We start from the raw sequence: 24545 nt of genomic DNA on the forward strand, positions 1-24545 counted from the left end.
TTTGCTCACTACAAGTGCAAGTAATAACTATGATTGCAATTGAAATTTATAAAAAGCTGTCAATCCTAATGTTATGCTCAGTTTTATGACTCATCTGCATGGATTCCGTGAGAAGCTTAGAGAAGAGATGGTATCTTATAATTATCATCCCTACTGTAAGAACAGAGTCTACTAGGTAGTAAATAGTAAATGCTTGTTAACTCAATAAAAAGTGAATAAATGAGAAAATAAAGTCTGCTTAACAAATATGTATGCATGTGCATATGCATTGTGTATGTTTAAATTAATCTACTTTGTATTATAGACAGTTATGAGCAGAGTGAAGAAAATCATAGAATCATGGAAGAAATACCACAATATCAGACAAACATGGACAAGTTCACACAAATAACATATTAGAAACATAGACTTTTGGGGCTGGGGATGTGGCTCAAGCGGTAGCGCGCTCGCCTGGCGTTCGTGCGGCCCGAGTTCGATCCTCAGCACCACATACCAACAAAGATGTTGTGTCCGCCGAGAACTAAAAAATAAATATTAAAAATTCTATTAAAAATTCTCTCTCTCTCTCTCTCTCTCTCTCTCTCTTTCTCGCCTTTAAAAAAAAAAAAGAAACATAGACTTTCATAGAATTGAAGTGTTATCATGTGGCCATTTTAGACATTTATAACCATTGCCCTTTCAAGTGCATAAATAGAGATATTTTGATTCTTTGTACTTGTCTAGCAAAAGAAATTTAGTCAAATCTAACCCAGTGAACTAGAGATTCATTTCACATATTTTAAATGGTATTTGAGGAGTGTGATCAAAAGATTAGCCAATGTAAATGAGTTTGAAGTGAAGTTGCTTATATTGATAGTTCTACTAATCTAGAATAGAAGTAATTTCTTTTTTACTTATTTTTTTTTATCCTGGAAAAATATAATACACTAATAGAAAATTTGAAAGCAGCAAATTATACTCACAATTGTACTGCTTGTTATGTTAGTATTTTATAGATTTTTCAGTTTTTATTCTATTCTGAATATCATTTTTATATTTTGTTTTCATTATTTTCTTCCTACTGTACAGTCTTCACAATTACTGTTTTACAATGACAGTGTAGAATTCCATCTAGTTTGTATGCTATGATTTGCCTGTTCAATCTCTTCCTATTGAACATTCAATACATTTTAATTATTGTTATTAAGAACTAACTTTAGACTACTAAAAATCATCAAAGTCATTTAGCATGCATAAAATGTGTTTTCTTTGGGCACCAAAGACTGAGAGATAATATAAAATCCTGATTAACAAAATAGTTCTTCTGTGGCTTACTCTCCTACTTCAAAGACAGTGAAGCCTATTCCTAAACACTGCTTTTTCATTCTTTGGGAGTAGTGAATATTCTCCTGGATTCTGAACATGATGTGGTCCCCTGAGTCCTGGTCACTGCTGCACTTGCTCTGGGCATGAAGTCTTGATGCATAGGTGGTTCTCCTCTGGCCCTGCTCCTGCCAATACTTCTGCAGCTTCTTGGGTCCAGTCTCCTCAGACAGGGGAGCACCATGCTCCAACTCTTGACACTCAGAGCTCACAATTCATAGAGATCAGGGCCTTAGCATTCTTAGGTTTCTGTTGACTATATAAAGGAGATAATTTTCCCCTGAAATACCAGTGTATACCTTCAAGAAGGGGCCAAAGTGCAATCTGACGAACCCTTGTTCAAAGCACTGCTCTCTTCCTAAGTCCATCTCTCACTTTTAGTCTTTACCCTCTTCTCTTCACCAGAATTTATTCCCATACATGTCCCTGAATCCTTCTGCATGAACCCATTCTGTGAAAAGCTCTCCCCGTTTGTCCTTCAGTGAACACAGATATCTCTATATTGGCATTGACCACATAGATTAGACCCTCCTTCTGCTAGTCTTTACTACCAACGTGTTTCCTTAAGCTTTGGGAATGATATGGGAGTCAATAAACTTCCCTGCTAAATTTTTGTTCTTGAATACAGGTTAACGCATTTTTGTTTTATACATTTATTTGTTTATATTTTCATTTTCGAAGCACATTCTTTTTTTCATTCTGAGTTTTACTATGTCTTGAGAACAAAACTAGATTAACTATATCCAATCCACAGGCATATATTTCTATTTTGATTATAACTTAAAAATGGATTCCAGAATAAAGCAAGACAGTAGATTCTACATTTGCAGAAACTAATTCTTAAATGACTAGAGTTTCTTAAAAAACCCTATTTCAGAGATGGTCAGGAACCTTCAAAGAAGGAGGTCCTCTAAAATGTTTAAATGAGTAAAAGAAAAAAAAATACTCTGCATAAACTACTTTGTACTTAACTCTATGGTTTCCCTATGAATACTAAAACAGCAATATTAATCAAGGATGAAACAGTATCCAATTTTCATTGTGAAAGTAGGAGAAATTAATTAACTCTCCAGGAGACACATGTTTATATTTGCAGTAAGTTTTGGTGGGATTTACCAGAATACTTTAGCTTGGTTACTAGAAACAAATGTATAGCAAGGAAACCTTTGATAAAAACTTGGAATCTGTGACTCCATTACTGCATTCACATGAGGATAAATAGGGAAGACTTACAATCTGGTAATAATATGCTCCTGGCAGGGCAGAGTTCAAGCCTGTCTGAAATGCACTGAATCTAATGGAGAACAGAAGTGTTTACTGAATCTAATGAAGCCCTTGAAGCCTTGCTTTGCCAAACTTTTGACCATCCCCACACCTATGCCTGCTCCCCAGGATGCTCCTTGTGTCTGAAATCACAGAATTGTAGTGATTTCCAATTCATCCTTCAAGAGCCAGACTAATTGCCACCTCTACCGTGAAGCCTTCAAACTTAAACTGCCCTTTGTCCCAGCCTTTGACTCAGTATACCTCTGCATTTTATACTCATCACACTATGATATAGCTATTTTTTTCTAATCAAATTACAAGAATGAAAGATCAAAGAGTGTAGAAATATTGTCCTTTTTGTTCATTTCTTTCTAGATACGGTACCCTTGGGACCTAAAAAACAATTCCTAGCACAAAGGAGCTACATAAGTACTTGTTGAACCATCCATTTCTTAGTATGTATAGACATATAGGTATGGCTGGAAGGAAGGAAACAAGATCAAACATAACTTGTATGATCCACATGGTCCAATTAGCACTGGGATTGTGAAGAATAGATGTTCAGTTTGATGAATACTTCATATAAAAGTATTAAATTTGTGTAATTGACTAGGTATCATATGCTAAGTGTGGAATGTTGACATAGACATTAAACTGTAAATATTTTTGGAGAGAAATAAGTTGATGAGTTGAGATTGTCCAAATTTACCAAAAGAAGCAGGGATTTATAGCAAGAAAGAAGAGGTTGAGGATCAGCAGACTGAAGGAATAGGAATAAGAATGACATGTTTTGTGAAGAAAATAAGCAGACCATTTATGAATGGAAACTCTAAACAACAGGTTGGAAAAGATGAGCCCAACCAAGACTCAATGCTCAGCCATCAGTTGTGTGGTATTGAGCAAGAAAGACATTTAACCTTCATGAGTTCCACTTTCCTTATTTGTAACTTGGTGATATAACTAGGCTTTGCTGTTATGCAAAGTTATTGTGGAGGTCAAATGAGTCAGGATGATTCTGACACTGGCAAGACATAAGCACTAAGAAATAGTGGGATAGAAATTGGAATATACATTATGGTTTAGACTATAGATTATAGAGGAAAAAAACATTGGGAGGAAATGTATTCAAATTAATTGCACTTAAGAAGAAGGTTAGGACTCTGAACTTTCTCTTCTCCAATTTTCTCTGTATTCCAAAGCATCATTGAGAAATATATATTAATTAAAAATTGTTATATTTGATAAATAATATCTTAGAGGATGAGAAAATCACAGAGAATTTTAAAAAACAAGGTCTCATCATTCAAGGAGCTAGCATTTTAGCAAGTAGAGCTAGACACAAAACAATGTAGATATGTAAGACAATTTCATATAATAATTTTTAGAATAATTGTATATTTATGAAGCAGAGTGTTGTGCTAGATAGAGGGGTCAGGGAAGACTTATCTGAGCAAAGACCTACATGGTGAACAGGTGCCAAAATCTAAATGCTGAGTTGGGAGTATGTTATAGACTATGGGACAAGCAGTTGCAAATGTTGTGAGCAAAATAAGTTAGATGTATTCAAAGAAAAAAAAATATATATATTACATATACATTAATTATATATAATAAAATTAGACTATCAGATGATAAAATGGCCTCCAGTTTCCTTATTTGTGTCAATTGATAATAATAAAAATATACATATAATATTATACATGTACTACTTATATGTGCTGCATAACAACATTTTGGTCAACAATGGACCAGTAGCATTTCTCAAAAGATAGGCCTGTTGTTAAGTGAGGCATGACTGTGTATACAGTATGTAAATGATAACACTTAGCTGATAGATGATAAAATGAACTCCATGATGATTTCATGGCATTACATTATTTGCCAACATCCACTTAATGGGGGAAAACTGGAGTCACTGAATATACAGTCATATATGTTCTTTCTACCACTAAATATTTCAAAAGTATGTTTGGCATCATCTCAGCAAGTTTTTACTAGTATGTTTGACAGTGGTTAAGTACTCAAATAGTATTTATAGAGTTCCGTACAATGGGGTGAAAATAAATTGTTGATTGGAAACATCAGTATTCTAAATGTCAATTCTGATTTTCTGCTTTATGTGCTGTTATTTTCTTTTGTATTTTATTTCCTCAAAATGAAAAGAAGCAGTGGTACCTTTGGGAAAATATATGTTGGGGATAAAATTTGTAAATGTTGAGCTGTGTAGATTTCACTGTGAGGTATTTGAAAATTAGTATTTGTACTTTTTTCCTGGCAACACATACTTCTAAGAAATAATGAGCCAAGCTTTCTTGAGGGAGCAAATCCCTGATAGAGTGATTTGGGCACTTAGAGAGGCACATTGACTGCTTTAAGTCCCCAGAGCTTCATCATTGACTTCATTTTTCCTTTGAAGCACTCTACAGAATCTGCTTCCAGAAGTTTTGAGGTACAATGGACAGCAGGTCATTTTCTTCCAGCCTTTCAGTGCCTAGAACAATAGACTTCTGAAATGCTGTGCCCTTTCAGTGTTGTCCAGATTATGGGCTATTCCTTTGTGAAAATACTATTATTAATGGAAGTTTGATGTTAATTTTAAAGAGTCCACTCTGTCTTCTGTGTCTGCAAAGATAAATGCTGACCCTAAGCCACATGAAACATATTCCATCTCCATTTAAAGCATTCATATCCACAAAACCTTTTTTCTATAGAAGGGAACACTGTCAGCATTAATGCTGTTCGTGTCAGAGAGGAAACATAATACACCTCACTCTTTCCCTTGTTCCCCTTTCCATCAGAAACACAACTTTAAAAAAAAAAAAAAAACCATCAAGGTGTTATTCTCCCAAAGTGTTATTCTCCTTGGCTTGTGTGTGTGTGTGTGTGTGTGTGTGTGTGTGTGTGTGTGTGTGTTTAATGGCTGTCATTTCTTGATCATTCAGACAGAAGCATCAAAAAGCAAAACTACTTTTGACAGTTCCCATTGGGATAAAAAAGATATGACACCTACTCCTACATTTATTATCCTCCAAAATGATCTATTCTGAAAGAAAATGACACAAATGACACAATTTTCAAGGAGGTATGATTTTTCTACCTCCTTTGATACAGCCAGCATTGCCTTTCAACAGATATTTCATCTGGAGACCATGTCAGGATCTCTAGGGGAATCCAGAAGAGATAAAATATGTCCTTCAGGTTCTGCACTTTGAGTATTATTGTGTTGGAGGACAAATGGAATTCAAATTACTTAAGAGTCCTTAGAGGTATTACAGTAGATTAAGCATTCAGGATCATGAATTAGTTCATTTTATGCCCAGTACTTGCATTTAGGATTATCATTCTCCAGCTATGAGGCACACTTACCTCTTAGAACCTCAGAAATCTCCATAAAAGAAAGGTAATATTGGTAACCATTTCCTAAATTTCTCTGATGATAGTAAGATTATGCATATGAGATATTTAGTGTGGTTTTTAGGACCTTGAGTAAATATTTCAGGCATAGGTATTACTTCTTGATAAATACTGAGAATTTATTTAAATTTAAATAAGGAGAATAACTATAAGCTCAATTTTTTTCAAGTGGGCTTCAACAATTATATTGCACAGATTTTAACAAATTGTTAATATGGACTATGTTTTCATTTTTCTTAATAGGCATTTTAAGTTGTTGCTTGGCATACAATGTTGGTCTCCCAGAAGCAAAAATATTTTCCGGTCCTTCAAGTGAGCAGTTTGGCTATGCAGTGCAGCAGTTTATAAATCCAAAAGGCAACTGGTAAGAATATTCTTTTCTTTATGATTTGAATTAAAATACTATGTAAATTTAATATTTGATTCCAATTCTTATTAAAACGAGTATATGATTAGAAAAGTAATGGATAGCCCACAAATACTTTTAAATGAAGGATCTATCTTTGAGAGTGACAATTACAGATTGATAATTAGTGGGATGGCATAATGATATTTTTTAAAAATACCTGGATAGAAAATTTTCTCTAAATATTTCATAGTAAATTTATAATACCAGTGTTGAGCATTGGATAGATCATAGATATTATCTTCATTTCCTATTCTATAATTCATCTTTTAAAATAATGAGCTATCTAATACTATGTTGGGGTCATTTCTAGGTGGTAGAATTTCTCCCTAAATTTTCTCCTTTACGTGACTTTGTCCACTTGCTTCATTCTAAGTTAGTCTTCCTCATGCCATGTTGTAAAGAATACTCACAAATAATTTTAGAAAGTTTACAAAGGTGTCTTTCTATAGTGTATTTAGGGCTTTTGTTTTTGCTCCCAAGCACCCCCTTCCAGTCTTTTAATGCCAGGTAAGGGTTACATTTATAAAACATAGTTTCTCTCCTTGATGCAAAACAACCACCTTCATAGAAATAGAAAGAAATATATATCCCCATTTGCCAGTTCAAGCTTCCCATAATAGCAAAGTAGATCAACTCAGGGGAAATCAGATTTTGAATAAAGTTTTTCCTCTGCCTGAATTGATGCCCACTTATGAACAGAGTAATCTCAGCAGGCAGAGTGGCGTCTGATAGAAAGCTTATCTCCCTGGAGCTTCAGTTTCTGATCACCCTCTAAAACACTTTATATATAGGGAATGCTATTGGCTTATCAAATAAGAGCTACAATGTATAGCCTTTTGCATGTGAACTTATATTTGATGTTGTAAACAACTGAATTCAAATAAATAGTTTAAATTCAAGTTGTTTGCATGTTGGGGTCTGCCTGACTGTGTCATGAGGAAGCAAAATGAAATTAACATGAGAGAGGAGAAGTGTATTTCAGAAGGCAAGTTGGAAGAGGTGAATGGTGAGGTAGATTTAAGTGATGGTGATGAAGAGGCTGCAGGTGAATGTTAACTAATAGGAAGAGACTTGGAAAGCAAAGTATGCTGGAGATAGTGTGTCAATCAAATTGAAGGATAAGAATGGTTAAGTTGGAAAGATTAGTAATTGATTATTTAATCATTTGGAATATGACAGAGAGTTGCATCTCAACCAACTACTAGATTTTGCTTTGACAATCATAAAGCAGTAAGAAGGCTAGAAAGATGATATGGTCAGTGTATTGATCTTGGAATATAGCAAATGAAGTTGCTAATAACCTGCAATTTTACATGCCCAATCCTGTTCCCTTCTGCAGAATCCCATAATCCAATCCAGTCAACATCTTCACTTTAATACCTAATAGACACATCACACTTAAGTAAGAAAACAAAACTATTTAATTTTTTGTGCCAGCTAAAGAGACCACAACACTTTGATTCCTTTCTCTCTCTCATCCTACCTCATCCATAACTGAATCCTGTTCACCCATTACCAAAATGCATGAATGTCTGGCCATTGCCAACCATCTCTCCTGCTGCTAACATGATGGAAGCCAGCACTAGCTTCTGCAGATTCTACTGTAACAACTTCTGGACCTGTCTCCTGCTTCCTTCTCACCCCTCTTTATTCCACACTTCTTTCTACAGCCAGTGTGAACTTATGTTTGTGTTTTTTTTTTTCAACTTCATTAGAAAGAATTAAAATTCCTTAAAGTTCCCTTCATGATCTGGTTATCTAACCGGAATCTCACTCCCTGTCCCCAATGCCAATTAATGCCAATTTAATAATAAGGATATGGTTTTGATAAAAAGGAAAAAGAAGGTTTATTGCTTTGCTAGCAAAGGAGAAACACAGGGGACTCCTGTCCCAAAGGCTGTGACTCTCCCAGGGTGCTTTGATGGTGTGTTAGGATTCACTTGTTAATTTGTCACTTCCTCTGGCGGACATCTCTTCCTGTGGAGCATAGATAATTCAGGGTGATCTTGTTCTCCACCCCCAAGTTAGGGACAGCGAGAGGGAGAAAAGGAAAAGGGAAAAAAAATGTCCCTTTTAAAAATAAGCCTCAGAACTGTATTCAAAGGTGAAGTGGAGGACTGCTACAGTGCCAGCCTGCCTTTCCTACGTTTTCTTCAGCCTTTGCTCCCTGTTTCCTATGCTTTGTGGGCTGTCTTTTGTTCCTTCAATACACAAAGATCATTCCTGCTCCAAAACTTCTGCACCTCCTTCTCTTGCCTGGAGAAGTTTCCCTCCAAGATCTTCATGAGCTGGTTGGTTCTCATCTCTCAGTCTCAGTTGAGGCAACTGCTCCTCAGAAAACTGTCAGAGTACACCTATGTATTTAGCACTTTCCCACACTTCAAAAGTGTGGCTGGTCTGAGGACAGCCTGGCATTGAGTTTGAGGTGATTCTTCGTCCCTGGGACAGGGAAGCTCTAAGAATAAAAGCCAGCATCATTAACAGATATTATCAGAGATAATAAGCCCATCATGGATTATAAGGGAACCAAACCACGGGCCAAGTAGTAGGATGGAAATTGAGTAAGACCAGAAGGGACAAAGAGTTAAGAAGAACTTTTCCAGTTCTGGGAAAGTAAGAGGCAGCCATCTCTCCTTTCCCTCTGAAGGTTTCTTGCTAACCATTCAAGACCTGGTTAAAAGACAAGCCTGTTAGGAGTTTATAGTGAGATTCTGGTGCAACAGGATGATGGCAAAAGCCAGGAAAACAGATATTTCTAAACCGTGCCTTGGCTATCCTAGAGCACTCCGAGGGATAGAAAAACACAGGACAATGGCTACTGGGAGACAAGGATCCCCTCTGCCATCGGCAGGGCTAGTGCTTTTACTTCTAGAATGGAGCTTTCTGGTAAGGTTCGACATTAAGCCTCTATCTAATTACCAGCTGGTGTGAGCATATCCCACCACACAAGAGGGGGAGAAGGGCAAGCAGCTGTCTGTCCTGAAGGGCTGAACCACATGGAGGTGAGAAGATGGGAGGAAAGAACCAGAGCTGACAGGCCTGTGAGTCCGTTCACTGATCTGGTCTGGAGACAAAGAAAGAGGCCAAACCACAGGGCACAAGCTTCTAATTCACTGTGGACTGACACTATGGGAGGTGCAGAAATATAGACCCTGACTTTGAGGAAGACAGGAATAATACAGAAGACAGAACTTAGTCCCAACCCCTTGTATCAATAGTGCTGGTGTTATTTTGGTATCCCTAGCTACATTAATTTAATAAGGCCACATACACCAAAGGGACAAGGTTTCCTCAGGATCCGTGTTATTAGCCCTGCCCTGCCAGCATTCCTTGTCCCGAGGGCAGAGCTGGGGCCAGGATCTAGGTCAGGGGGTGATGCCGTTCCAGCACTGGAGCGGGCCACTGCTAGGACAGGCAGCACTCGGAATGCCCAAGGAAAATAATGTGAAATTTGGAGTCCAGAATTGTCTGTTTGTTTTGACAATTGGCACTGTTCCCTTCCCCACTGTTAATTTATGACAATTGCTCAGACATTATGGAAGTAGCAGATGTGAAAAGGACTGTGTAAATATTAACTTTTCTTCTGATACTAATCAGGTTAACTTTGGGCACAGAAAGGGGGATTACCATGAATTCCTTTAATAAACTATGTGTCTTTCTTCCCAGAATGTTTGCATATTATACGTGAACAGTGCAAGGGTACACACACACACACACACACACACACACACACACACACACACACACATCTTTATTTTCTTTGCTCTCCTGTTGCCTGTTTTGAGCTGTGATTTTGCTTCCCTTTTTCCTTTGCCTTTATAAACTGTCTTGAGCCCCAACTCTGTCTCTCAGCCCCTTTCTTCCCTCTAATGACTCGCTTAAGGCTCTAGTTTTAAGTTTTTTTTAAATCACACTCCGTTGTGTCTAAAAACTAAAATTTTAATTGTTTTGTGTCCTGTGTTTCTAAGAATTTATAGGCATATTTTAGATCAAGATCTACCAGATTTATTTTAACAAAATAATCTTGACTCTTTTACTAGTTTGGTTTATTAGGTTTTATTACACAGTGAACTTCTACTCTAGAAATGAAAATAGTTGTGACATGGGTTTGGTCATTCTTGAGCCCTTTCAACAGTTTCAAGTGAGCTGGATAATATTAAAAGCAAGATGACCTCCAAAACTGAGCCTAGGAGCAGCCCCCTGGCTGTAGGTAAAACTGTGGTCTGGTCCTCTTTCAGGTTAGGCAGAGGCTACCATGCCTCCCCACCCCCAACTCCTGCCCCCAGCCCTTACTTTACATACAGGATGTTCCAAGGAGAATGATGCAATTGTATCACAAACAATCTACAAAGGATTGTGATATGTTTAAAATCATTTCCTGGAGCTTTTGGTGATACACACTGTTTCAGTCTGTGTAATCTGAAGGCTGGTCCCAGGAAGAAGCTGAGTTCATTATGACTCAAAAGCCACTGAAAACTACAATCACTGGTGTAATGAGGACTGACTGAGAACTAGGGGTATTTCCAGATGAAGAAGTGCATTTTTCTTGTTCTGGCACAGACTGGTGCTTTCTAGTTCCTTAAAAAGAAAGGAGAAATATAATGGATGTGTGTCATGGAAAAACAAGACAAAAATCCAGCTATGTATGGACTCACATTATAGTTTTAACTTTTGAATTGAGACAAGGTTAATAAAGTTCTGTATGTAATACATGTAATACATAGTCTTCCACAAATATGTCTAGAAGAGAATTTAAAATAAAACATGTTCAATTTTATAGCAAACATCAAATATTATGTCATTTGTTATCTTGATAATAATAGTACCTAATATTTATTGAGCACTCTTTCTTGGCAAACATAACACTCATAATGACACTAGGAGCTTATAAAATTATTATTCCTTTTGCAAAATAAGGGCTTATGAAGTTTAGGTTGTTTGCTTAAGATTACAGAGCTAAGAAGTAATAAAGGTAAAGTAAATTAATGCACAACATAAAAAAAGATGTGCCCAATGAACACATTTTTGTTTTTGTAGGTATCCAAGGAAATGACAGAATGTCACTGGCATATATAAATAATATCTAAATTATCTAAATATCTAAATCAACTTCATACTGTAAGATAGAGTTTCAGAATTTTGTATTAACAATTCTGTTACTCAACTTATCTCATTAGTCTTCCACCAGCTTTACTGCTAGGTGTTGCTTGGGCAAGGATGCTGGTTACCAGGTGCATTTGTACTCTCAGAAACATGCAAGTCCAGGTCCAGAGCAGGAGAGTTTTTCCTCATCTTCCTCATCACTCACTGGGCGACTTTGGAAAAGTCACACAACCTCTGTAAAGTACAAGAATGCCTTCTTTACCAAATGGGAATATTATAAGCACATTTTGCAAGAATAAAAGTGAAGCACTTCAACAACAAAATCCTCCGCACATATATGAGCTACTCTTTTCAGCACTATGTAAAACAGAAAGAAAATCAGTTTTTTTGTAACTAGCTCCTCCTGTCTCTTCTCACCCTTTGCCCCTCAGCCATTTCTCATCTGTCATGGATTGGCTTCCATGAATATTGGATCTGTAATAGTCCATTTATTCTTGGCCAAGAATGCTATTTGATCCCCTTTCCAAAATAACCATGTCTTTGTCTTTCAATGTGACCTTTAAATATTAGCCAATTACATCCTTACCTTTCTTCCCAAAGAGATACAATCCTCTTGGCATCAGATTGTCTTAGCAGTCCCATTTAACATGTTTACTTCACTTAATCACAGGGTTTGCTTTTATTTTAAATCCATAACATATATATTCCCATTAAACTTTAGTTATTTTTTTACTAACATAACTTATTCCAATTTTTTATTCTACAAAGGCATTGGTATTCTGAGTAGAATATATTCTCATAATTTTAAGTTTGAAAAAATATTATCATTTTTAATAAATGATTATTATGCTATTACTATGTAATTAAACCACCACTCAAAACCATCCATATTGGTATACAAAATAGCAAGTCTCCTATCAACAGTAATTTTCACTTACCTGGCAACAGGTGTAGGGTAAATGAAGAAGCAAGTACCTTTCAGAACATAGGCCCCATGAACCACCCTACATTGGTTCACCTATACTTAGTGCATATTTAGCACACCACGCATTTATTTACAATATACTTGCTGATTATTTTTTCACAAACTTTAAATAATATTAATGAATAACTTTTAAAATGCGTTGGGCTAGTCACCATAAATTTAAAAATCTATAGCAGAGAAAAACACATTAAATATTCCTTGCTTTGACTTCCTTCTCCCTCCCTTCATTCTGAACACAAGTTTGTGTGTGCACCTACAAACACAACACTCGTACACACCCATGTTGTGAATTGTATTTGGAAGAGAGTGGCTGCAGAATTCTGGAGCATGTCAATGATCTGTGAAAATCCTCCATGCCCATTAGTTGTATAAGTTTAAACTTTCCTCTGTAGTGATGTATGAATGCCTGTTTCTAGAATAAGGTTCATGACAAGGGAGAAGGGGACTTACACACACACCCTCTGGTGTATGCTGACCTAAAACATTCCATCTATCTAAGTCCATCTAAAGAGGAATCGAGGACATGCTAAGTGGCACAGGTGGAAACTACTTGTTAATTTTTTGATAACCCAAATGATGAGGAAAACAATGAGTACGTCTTCTCTGGAAGACTTTTAAGTAGACATTTTATGGTAGCAATAATCAGGGATTTGAAATGAAGCAGCACTGTTACCTACCTGGGTTTTGTAGCCACGAAATCACTTGGAGTCAGTTTCATTTTATGACAGCAGAAATAGTTATAACACTTCACCTCACAGAGTATTTACAAGCAGCATCAAAGGAGAGAATGCACATAAAAAGTGCTTTATAAACTGTAATGCTTTATAAACGATGTTGTTGCTATTCCAATTTTTATCATGGATTAAAAACAACCGTCTGTCAAAGCACCTTGTTGAAAGGTACTGACTCATGGGTTTTGATTTCTGAAATGTGGTGGTCTTCAAATCAAACCTCTCTCCCCAGGATAGGCCCAAGAATGATAATTTGTATCATCACAGTGCTTTATAGTGATCAGTCCAGCTTTTGATTTTAACTTCAAGAAAACTGCATATTAGATGTGTTGACATAATAATCAGTTTTTATGGATTCAATTGGCTTCCAAGGCAAAAGCCCATTTTCAGGTTTTTTATGAGGCAAAACAATAGCTGAAAATGCTTTATCAGTAATAAGTGTGGTGGATTCTGCATGGAGACCCTGAAAGACCTCCAGGGTGTAGCCATCCATTCTATAAGAAGGTGATTGACAGCCTAGGTCTGAGGCTTTTTTTTTTTTTTTTTTTTTTTTTTGGTACTGGAGATTGAACTCAGGGGCACTTAACCACTGAGCCACATCCCCATCCCTTTTTTTGTATTTTATTTAGAGACAGGGGCTCACTAAGTTGCTTAGGGCCTCGCTAAGTTGCTGCGGCTGGCTTTGAACTCACAATCCTCCTGCCTGACTCAAAATGATGCTGTAAATACTAAAACTGCTTTTCAACAAATGCCAAAGAGTTAAACTATTAAAATTGTAGTAGCAATATTTTCTAACGAAGACGCAAAAGGTGAACTCTCTTTACCCCATTCTCATTCTTTATAGATGAATTCTTTACAAAGTCCTTTCATATTTACTATTAAGAAACAGTAGCCACCTAGGTCTTAATGGACACTGTGTTGGCAAATTTATAGTTATGCTGTAGGCCTGAGACCTCTGACATTAATTCAAATTAGTTATCTGCTGTAGACTTCTAAGCTGATGTAAAATATCCCCTTGAATGTCTGACAGACATCTCAAAATTAAAATATCTCCCAGTGAACTCCTGGGAGTTCCCTTCCAAAATCTTGCTCTGCTGATAATGTTTCCTTCATCTGATGGTCATGGCTCATTCTTTTTAGTTTCTCAGACAAAACTCTTAGGATCATCCTTGACTCACTCTCTCTTTCTTTCTTTCTTTCTCTTTTCTTTCCTTCCTTTGTTTCTTTCTTTCCTTATTTACTTACTTAAGTTATTTACTTACTTAATTTTCAATTCAAAGAACAACCCTACTTGTCTTCCTTTCACAATTTATCTTAAATAATGCCACTTCCACCAGCCTGCAGAAGCCCTCCAGCATCTCTGGCCTACAGTAGTACAGTCCCCTTCTAGATACTTCACTTGCTGCTCCTTTGCTCCAAAATGATCATGTTCAACAGAGCAGCCTTCAAAATCCCCCAGCTTGGTCTGTGTCTGATCACATGACTGCTCTACTCACAACCCTGCAAAGGCTTTCTCATTTCACTCAGAGCAAAAGCTGAGGCTTCTAATTACTTATGATCTCTATATGGTCTGGCCCCATGACAACCCGATTCCATCTCATTTTATGCCTCTGTTCCAACCACAGGACTTTTGCACTTGTCATTCTCACAGCCTGAAGTACTCCTTCATTTCTCTTATGGCCATTCCTTTACCTCCTTCAAATCTTTACTTTAATGTCCCCTTCTCAGGGAGCCCTTCCCTGGCCATTTTCATGAAGATTACACCATTCTTCACCCTATACTCATAGTTTTTCCATTCTTATCCCCCTCCCAAAAGCACCAAAGTCAAGACCACACATAATTTATTTACTTATTAGATTTACGGGCTAACTTCTCTAACTAGCATATAAGTCCATGAGGCCAACAATAATTTATTCACTAATATATCCCTACTGCCTAGAATCGAGTGTGGCCCATAGTAAGTCTGGCTCCCATGTATAGCCTCACAGGCTGCATACTGCACAAGGTGAAGTTACTCAGTTTACATAAGAATAGTGCCCCTGGAGTTATATGACATATCAACCCCATAGGAAATCAATAAAAATTGTTTGACTTGAATAAAACAAAATGTTTTGCCATACTATTTTAAGTACACCTCTGTAAGTAATCTCTAAAAAATGTCTAGTATTGAAGGAACACTTGGCGAGTTTAGGGACCCATAGACCAAAGAAAGATATTTATAACAGCTCTTGGATTGTAGGTTTAAAACTACCCTACCTATACCACCATAAATACCACTTACCAACCAAACAAAGTATTTTGAATTCCACTGGAGGTGGGCAAATTGGCTATGTTTGGGGAGTCTATATAATCACTATTTTCCTACAAGATAATTGAACAGTTAGTGTTATTTAAAGTAGTCTTGGAAGAATTCCCAGTTTCACTGTAGGAAAAGAGTTCATATCTTGGGATTGGGTTTTGTTTTAAGAATCAGCACACAGGAACCATTCATTCAGCTCTTTTGTGTGGTTGAGATTAAATTCATTGCTTCAAAGAAGTTTTGCCTTATTTCAACAGAGTTTACCCACCAACACATCCTACTCCTCGCCGTTCTAACATTCTGTCCTGATGCATCTATTCCTGCTACAGCTGATTGCGTAAACATTTACAGATACTTATACCAGACTCCCCCATTTCCTGCCTGTTCATTCAAGAATGCTGCAATTCCCTGGCAGTGGCCTCAGGCAGTGTCATAGTCTCCTCCTTAGAATGAGTTGTGAGACACCAGACTTCACCAAGGCCTCACGGTGGGAAGAGGAGACTCTGCTGGGACCTTTCAGTGAAGGGTGTGTCCGGTGGCTTTGGAAACCTCCAGAGTCACGACCATGACATGGAGGCTGCTTTTATTTATTTATCTTTTTAATTAATTAATTAATTTTAATTAGGTATATATGACAGCTGAATGCATTTTGATTCATTGTGCACAATTGCAGCACAACTTTTCATTTCTCTGGTTGTACAGCATGTAGCGTCACACCACATGTATCTAGGGTAATGATGTCCACTTCATTCCACCGTCTTTCCTGCCCCCATGCACCATCCCCAACCCTCCCTCCCCTTTGCCCAAAGTTCCTCCATATTTTCCATGCACCCTCCACCCCATTGTGTATCAGCATCCACTTATCAGAAAGAATATCCGGCCTTTGTTTTTTGGGGATTGGCTTACTTCACTTAGCATGATATTCTCCACTCCATCCATTTACCTGCTAATGCCATCATTTAGATGCCCTTCAATAGATGAATGGATAAAGAAATTGTGGTATATATACACAATGGAATGTTACTCAGCATTAAAAGAGAATAAATTTATGGAGGCTACTTTTAATGGGCTACATAATATTTAAGGGACGAGTTGTATATGGGGACACCCTTGATCTTTAATAGTCACTGGAATAGCCTGGTTTTCCACTGTTTCCTGTGGTCCTGTGTTAAGAGTTTATGGTACCATGATACTATCAGAAATTTATTCCTACTTATTTGAATTCTTTCAGAGAATTTCAAGAGCTTTCCCGTCCTCCTTGCTAAATGGTACACATTGTACAAATTCTTGCCTTTCTCATAGTCCTGTCTGATTAACTTAAAAGGGCCATGATTCTCATAGTGGAGTGGCGATGTCATAGCCTCTGGAAGTTCAAGGTTACCAGATCCTGAGTTTCTGGGTGAGGTGGGGAGAGGTGAGAAGGGCAGTACCCAGGAAATGCTTGGTGCACAGGAAACAGCCAATGCAGTATAAGTCACCAGTGGAGCAGTCTTACTGCTGAGGCCCTTAGGAACAAAATGCTTAAGTCTCCCATCAGAAACACTTGACTTTTGTTTCTCAGTGTGTGTCTCTTTGGCTGTGGTGAGGACGGTGGAAAGGTAGTCACCTGAATTATCACATTTGTTATTTTCAGAATGTATCCTGTCTTTATCTGCCACTATGCTGATGAGCCCTCACAGGGTGGCCCTAGCAGGTATCTGGTCTACAACCCCCTTCTATTTCACACAGCCACATATTCAGGCTCAATAAGTGTGGCCTGACTGTCCTTCCTGGTTTCTACTCCATGCTAAGTTCTAGAATCCAGCTCCTCTGTTTAGATTGGCTTCCCTCTCTGGGCCCTCTGTCAGGCCTCCATGCAGCCAAGAGAAAGAAGAGCCTAAAACATTACGAATTTGGGCTTCAGAACTGGGCATACTTGGCTCCCACTAGCCATTTGATCATGAATAAGTTGCTTGTCTCTTCCTGTCTCAGTGGTTGCACCCATAAAATGGAGATATAATTTCAGACTAACTTTGCAGACTAAATCAAATAATGTGTGGAAAGCCTTGCACCCACTACAAAATGTTGTCAAATTTGCTGTAATTAATAGGAAGTCCCAGGATCCCAAGGGGCAGAGTCACACTTCTTTCTATAAGTTGCTATTTTCTTCCCTACACATACATCATAGTCAGCTTTTGTCAAAAACAAAAACAAAAAACTCAACTTTGCTGCATAGTAGATATGTGGAAGCCGAATCAGGAACAGCTATCAGAACAGTAATGCTGTGTACCTTCCACTTGACTGGGTTGATTTTTTTTCACCTCTTTTTAAAAATGTTTTGACTTCACTTTGGGGGGAAAAATGTCATCACCTGAATTATCACCCTTGCTATTTCTGGAATATATCCTGTCCTTAACTGTCATGGCAAATTGTAGCCTGGGCCCCACCATGTGATGAGCTCTCACAGGGTGGACCTGGCACATAGAAAAGAGAGAGAGAGAGAGAGAGAGAGAGAGAGAGAGAGAGAGAGAGATAAGATGTAAATTACAACAGAATTAAGAATTTTCTATTTTACCTCAACCAACACAAAGTTCCTAATAGTGGAAAATCATTTATTTATTGGTATATTTTTTCATTCATTGGATCCCACGGTAGTTATTCAGTCCTATAGTCACAGAATGCCCAACCCTCTGTACCTTTCATTTCTGACGAGGGATTTAATTCTCAGAATTGGAGGGGCCAGAAGGACATCCTGGAGGAAGTAGTGTCTAATAAGAGACCTAACTAATGAGTAGAACTTACCAGGCAGGAGACAGCATGTGCAAAGGTTTGGAAACAAGAGAGAACCTGATGTGGAGGACCTGAATTCAATATGCCTAAAACATCAGAGCTTCAGGAGGTGCAGGGAAGATACAGGGTTGGAGAAGAAAGCAGGAGGCCATTCTCTCTCCTCCTTACACTTCAGCATATACCCAGCACACAGTCAGAGGAACGCTGTGCAGCTCCACCATCAACGGACCCTGAGGAAGTATACTGCTCTGCTGGAAAAGAGTTTTCACAGCGCAGAGACTTTATGAGATTCCTGGTTTCCTCCAAATGGTCATGACTTTGAAGAACACCAGATATGCTCACACATGCATTCCAAGCCCTGCCACCGAGTCCCTTCCTTCACCAAAGTAAATGTGGAAATTTGATAACATCCAGCATGAAGATTTCTATCTTTCTCAAAAATCTTAAAACTATATGCCTGGGACTGTTGTAATCTTGACCATGGGTAATATTTTAATAGATAAATTATGCAAAATTGTTTCCTCAGAAGACAAAAATGTTTCAGTTCTAACCTAATCAAATTTAACTGAATTGAAGTATCCAAGAATGTTCTGTTATTTTATGAGATGAGCAAAGCAAGAAGCTTATGACCAAACTGAAGCTCTAACCCTTGAATGTTTTTTTTTTTTTTTGCATCCTTTGACCATTCAAAAATGTATTCCACAAGGGATCTAAGTCTTATCTTTCAGTTCATCCATATGATATTTTACTTGTCATGTATTTTGAGCAGGTTTACTAGCTTTTTGAAAAAAAAAAACAACTTCTATAGCACTTAGGATGGGACCATGTTTAAATGTTACTGACAAATTATTCAGAAGGCTCATGAAAGAATTTAAATTTCATAGATAACCTAATTCTTCCCAGCTTTGACAAAAACAAAAACACTGAAGCAAATTATGCTTTCTTAGTAACTAAATGAACAATTAACCTGTTATAGTTTTCTAAATATCAAAATATTACATGGGCTCTTTCTGTCCAATTATCTGTTGTCAGAAACATCAGGTGAGGGTTTCTGGAGGGAAACACATACTCTCTAGTTGGAGAAGCTCTGCAGGAAGTGAAACTAACCAAAGGAAGGATGTGAGCACCAGCTTCATCCTGCATTCTAGATATACACACTTTGTTAGAGTAGACCCCCATGATACATTTGTTCTGTGTTTTTGCTAAATATCCCATTATAAATAAACATTGTCACCTAGATAATTCCTTATCTCCCTAAATCAGCTAACATACAACAGAGCTTAGGGTGTGTAAAAATTCAACCAATGTTAGTTGCTCTTAGATTTTAACATGACTTCATTCTTGAGAGCTCTGCTATCTGATATGGCTGCTTCTATCACCTGTGGCTGTTTGGTATTTAAATATTACTTGTCCATATTGAGATGTGCTCCAAATAGAGAATGCACACTGAACATCAAAGACTTAGCAAGGGGGAAAAAAAAGAACAAAAAATAACTCATTCATAATTTTTTATAGTGACATGTACATATTGGGTTAAGTAAAATAGAGCATTAATTTCACTTGATTTTTAAAAATCCTATTATCATACTACTACCAAAAAGTTTGAAATGACCTATGAGCTCACATTTTGTGGCTTGCATTATGTGTCTCTTGGAGAGCTCCCCTCTGGAGAGACCTCCCAGGTGAGTCTTACAGCAACCATATTACACACATTCATTAAGGATCTTGAGTGGCTAAGAAGAAAGAAAGCATCTCAAATTATAGCGAACGTGAATCTTTATAAAAATTAAAATTAAGTGGTTTTATTTTTGTTTTGTTTTTGCTGATTTGTGGTCAGTTTTATCTGTAAGAAAATAAATGTGTTATGATTACTGAAAAACAAAACCCTGTTTCTAGGTTACTGGTTGGTTCACCCTGGAGTGGTTTTCCTAAGAACCGAATGGGAGATGTGTACAAATGCCCTGTTGACCTGTCCACTGCTACCTGCGAAAAACTGAATTTGCAAAGTAAGTTGTAATTAGCAAAGTTATTCTCCATAAACAGAAAAATATTCATCATAGACTCAACTGAAAAATGACAGCAAAAACAATCATTGTTCTGCCTTAAAGAGAAGTGGGCAGCTTTAGACCTTTATCTCTTCAGTCAGTTAAGGCCCAACTGAATCCAAATTTCCAAAACAGTTTGAAGACCTGATTTAACAGTATGCATCCAAAATGTACAAGCACCTCCTGGATCATTTATCCCAGACCATAGGCAAGTTTCCTTCAATATTTAGGATTATATTGCTGATTACTTTCGGAAATCTGAGACTCTTCATATCTCTTTCCCTCCTCTTTCCAAAACAAGCCATTCAATATGGAAACATCAGTTCTAGGGTTGATGGGAACTTCTAAGAAAAACCTTGTTGTTATTTATGTCTAAGTGATTGCATTCTAATAGAAAACTCATAATATGGAATTATTTGTTGTTTTAACTCTCCATATCGCATAATATTAAAAAAAACACTAAAAATGCAAGGCTACAAAAGTAAATGAGTGGGCTGGGGATATAGCTCAGTTCGTGCTTAAGGCCCTGGGTTCAATCCCCAGTACCATGAAAATAAATAAAAAATAAATGTAAATGACTGATATTTCCAGACAATAGTTTCTGAAGCAAGTAAAAGCCATTCAATTTGATCATGATCGTGTTAACAGCAGCATCAAAACAAACAAAAACAGCACAGAGGAACATAGAGTTGTCCTGGAGGATTAAGGGATGAAATGAGAAAATAAAGTGTTATGAAAACCAAGGGAAAAAAGTTTCAAAAATAGCAAGTAAGATTGAAAAGCAAGGGTGGGTGGGTTTCTTACACATCTGTGTTTATCTAATTTCTAGTGTAATTTATAGAACATAGTAGGGACTTCAATGAACATATCTCCAGTGGAGTGGGAGGGGTATCAGTGGTGTCAACACTCCAGAAGTAAAAAAGGACTGAGGACTCAGGAAACACTTTCAGCTTACTTAAGGAGGTCGTGACTGGTGATGATCAGGGATCTCCAAGCATTTTGAACACTTGCCATACTTGTATTTTTTAATAATCAAAATATATACATTATTAGTGAGTTTTAAAATATTTTATTACATAGTTAAATAGTTTAAGTATATCACCTTTAATGTGTCATATCACCCTTTACCCTTAACTTTGGAACACTTAGCCCTGATGTGTATGTTTAATATGCTTTCAAGCTACACACATGTGCTACATATTATCTTAATAATGCATTTGCCTAAAAAATACATTTAAAGCATAAAAATATATATTCAAAAATTTCACTATTTTCTTTCTGTACTACAGCAAATTAATTATATTTTGTGTGCCTCCTTCACCTGGACTATAAATCCAGCAGCATTGAGGGGAGAAACAGATAAAGAATTAAGGAGTGGATGAGTAGTAGACCAGGACCAGGTGTAAGTTAACCTGCTTTTCAAGAGGTGAACACAGAAGGATCACTGGGAAAAGCAGTTCTACAAGATAGTAAGATTGAAAGATCCTTGTAGTAAAAAAGAGACGCTCTTATTTATAGGAGAGTGTCAGGAGGTAGCAAAAGGGAAATGATTATTATTTAGAAATATAGTTAATTGAGTGGGATAAATGGTACTTGGGGAAATGAGTCTTAGAATGTTTTCTTCTCTAAGCAGGAGGGAAAAAGTAGGAGTTCTAGGATGATTCTGTGTAAGGATGAAGAAAAATGGAAGTTACCCTGCAGGTGTGATTCCTCCTCTCTGTAGTAGACATGTTATTCACTGAGAGTGGCAGGATGGGGCTTGAAGTTGGAGGCTCCAGAAGATAGGAGAGGCTTTGCAACAGTCACCTGGGAAAGAAGGAAGGAATCCCGTCGGGAGCCGCTCTGGATAGGAGCTATGTGCACACCTTTAAGTCCTGAGTAAAGGGGTACTGAACAGTTATTGCACCCCGCAATACATTGGACTTCACCTCTGCTCCAATAATGAGGTGCGGCTCCAGGAGTTGGGGTCACCAGGTGGGGTTGAGTTACACCCACCTATTCCTTTGTAATCCTACTCCTTGACCTTTTTTGGATAGAATGTTCCATGGAATAGCGCCCCCAATAAAAGGTGAGCTTCAGAACGTGCCCCCTCTCTCTCTCTCATCAGCCTCTCTTGTCTTTCTCTTGCCCCACTTTGTGGGAGCCTGAGGCCAGGAGCTGGGGAAATCGTCCTGAATCTCAGAAAAGGTATTCCATGTCTGTGTGGTCTTTTTGTGTCACCCCAAATTCACTCGAGTGACTTTGGTTCAGTAGGGTGCGCTGGACAAGGGCTACAGAATCCAACTAAGATTAAATGAAAGTGGTAAAAATGGCTTAGCCAAGATTGGAGAACATAAGCAATGGACATTATTATAGACCATTGCAAAGTTCAGTATTTCAAAACTGGATCCAACAGGTGACACCTTAGTTCAGAGAGAAGAGGTTAGAGAGATTCATTTATTATTTTACCTGTCTCACGGTTTTCTTTAAAAATTCACCCACTCCTTTGAGCCAAATTCTATCAAATGGCATTCTCTGATAACACTTTAAGGATATTTTAACAATCCAGAAATTAAAAAAATAAATAAATAAAAGCATCAGATGGAGCCCACTTGACTTTGGAAAGGTAGAGTTGGCACATGAACAAATGATATCCTTGCATGTATTTTGTTTAGTCAGAAGATTGTTTGTAAAACACTTGGATTTAAAAGGCCCTCCCTGATAGCCTTCAGTCTCACACACTAAAATGAGCTGTCAGAGCTCCAAAGGATTCTCATTTCCTACACTTCATTACATAACACAAACTCTGGACATATAATACTAAATCCAATACTACATGTAAACATGGGTGTGTCTTTTTTAAATAATCTTAAGTAAATGTAAAGATTTAATCACTTTTTTAAAAATCTCTTTCCCTCTAAAAGCTTCAACAAGAATTCCAAATGTTACTGAGATAAAAACCAACATGAACCTCGGCTTGACCCTCAAACGGAACATGGGAACTGGAGGGTTTCTTGTAAGTATTTACTTCTCAGATCCTCTTTCCTCTTGAAAAAGTTTGTAGTCAGTGTCTTCTCACATCCCCCACCATCAAGTCAAGTCTTCAGATTTAAACAGCAGAGCTTGCTTTTGGATCAGTTATGCTAATTGAATATCCAGTGCAAATAACTGTCTGTTGATGTGTGAACCTCTTAGATAGTCAACAAAACCATTATCACAGGATGTTTGTGTTTTTTTTTTTTTTAAAAAGGATTTTCCCCCCTTGATTCCTTACCCTTGGTATATATGCTTAGTACTCAAAGATAACATCAAAATCCCACGTCTCATTTCTGCTTTCTAAAAGAACCTTCAAGTTGAGTGCTATTAATTCAGAGAGTAGGTTTCAAAGCTAATGAATATTTTTGTTTTCAATCGTTTACTATTGGTTGGCTCATCTGATAATATTTAAAGAATGGTACACTTTTTGTCATATTTTATGTCTTATTTGGTTTCTAAAATGCTATGAAAAATATAACTTATCAGTAAAATAAAATGTCATTTTAGGGCTGGGGCTGTAGCTCAGTGGCAGAGTGCTTGCCTAGCATGCATGAGGCACTGGATTTGATCCTCAGCACATCATAAAAATAAATAAATAAGGGATCTGGGGTTGTGGCTCAGTGGTAGAGTGCTTGGCTAGCATGTGTGACTGAGTTCAATGCTCAACACTTCATATAAATAAATAAAGGTCCATCACCTCCTAATAAAATATTTTACAATAAACAAACAAACAAAAAAAGAAGGCATCCTGTCCATCTACAACTACCAATTTTTTTAAAAAAATGTCTTTTTAAACAAGTGGTCTGATGACAACTAACTAGTTAATAACTTTAATATACCAAAGGGAAAAAAAACCTATCAAGTGACTTTAAAGAGTTAATATTAAAGAAAAACTCGAAGAAAATGGAAATTTTCTTTAATGGAAATTTTTTGAAGGAGAGAATTTCTGAGCTTAGAACTAATGAAGAAATAACAGAAAATTGTTGAAAATTTTAACTATATAAAAATTTAAAATAACACATACAAAAAAAGTAGAAAGGAAAATAAAAAGTCAATCTTATTTGAAATTTCTGCTTTCTCATATAAGGATAACCTACTTGCTTAGCCCAGTTAAAGTTGGTTTTGAAAGCCTAATTTAAATTTACAT

The 24545-nt window shown here is 37.1% G+C and overlaps 1 protein-coding gene across 1 annotated transcript in view; it reads left to right on the plus strand.

Annotated features, from left to right (window-relative positions):
• Itga2 (integrin subunit alpha 2) overlaps positions 1-24545 on the plus strand; it is a 96122-nt gene that overhangs the window by 25081 nt on the left and 46496 nt on the right. Inside the window, exons 2-4 of the mRNA XM_026385944.2 lie at positions 6286-6406; positions 20235-20344; positions 23287-23378. Of these exons, the coding sequence (XP_026241729.2) occupies positions 6286-6406; positions 20235-20344; positions 23287-23378 (323 nt within the window). The remainder of the gene's footprint in view (positions 1-6285; positions 6407-20234; positions 20345-23286; positions 23379-24545) is intronic.

This window comes from Urocitellus parryii, chromosome 1 (genome assembly GCF_045843805.1).
Source record: "Urocitellus parryii isolate mUroPar1 chromosome 1, mUroPar1.hap1, whole genome shotgun sequence".
NCBI lineage: Eukaryota > Metazoa > Chordata > Mammalia > Rodentia > Sciuridae > Urocitellus > Urocitellus parryii.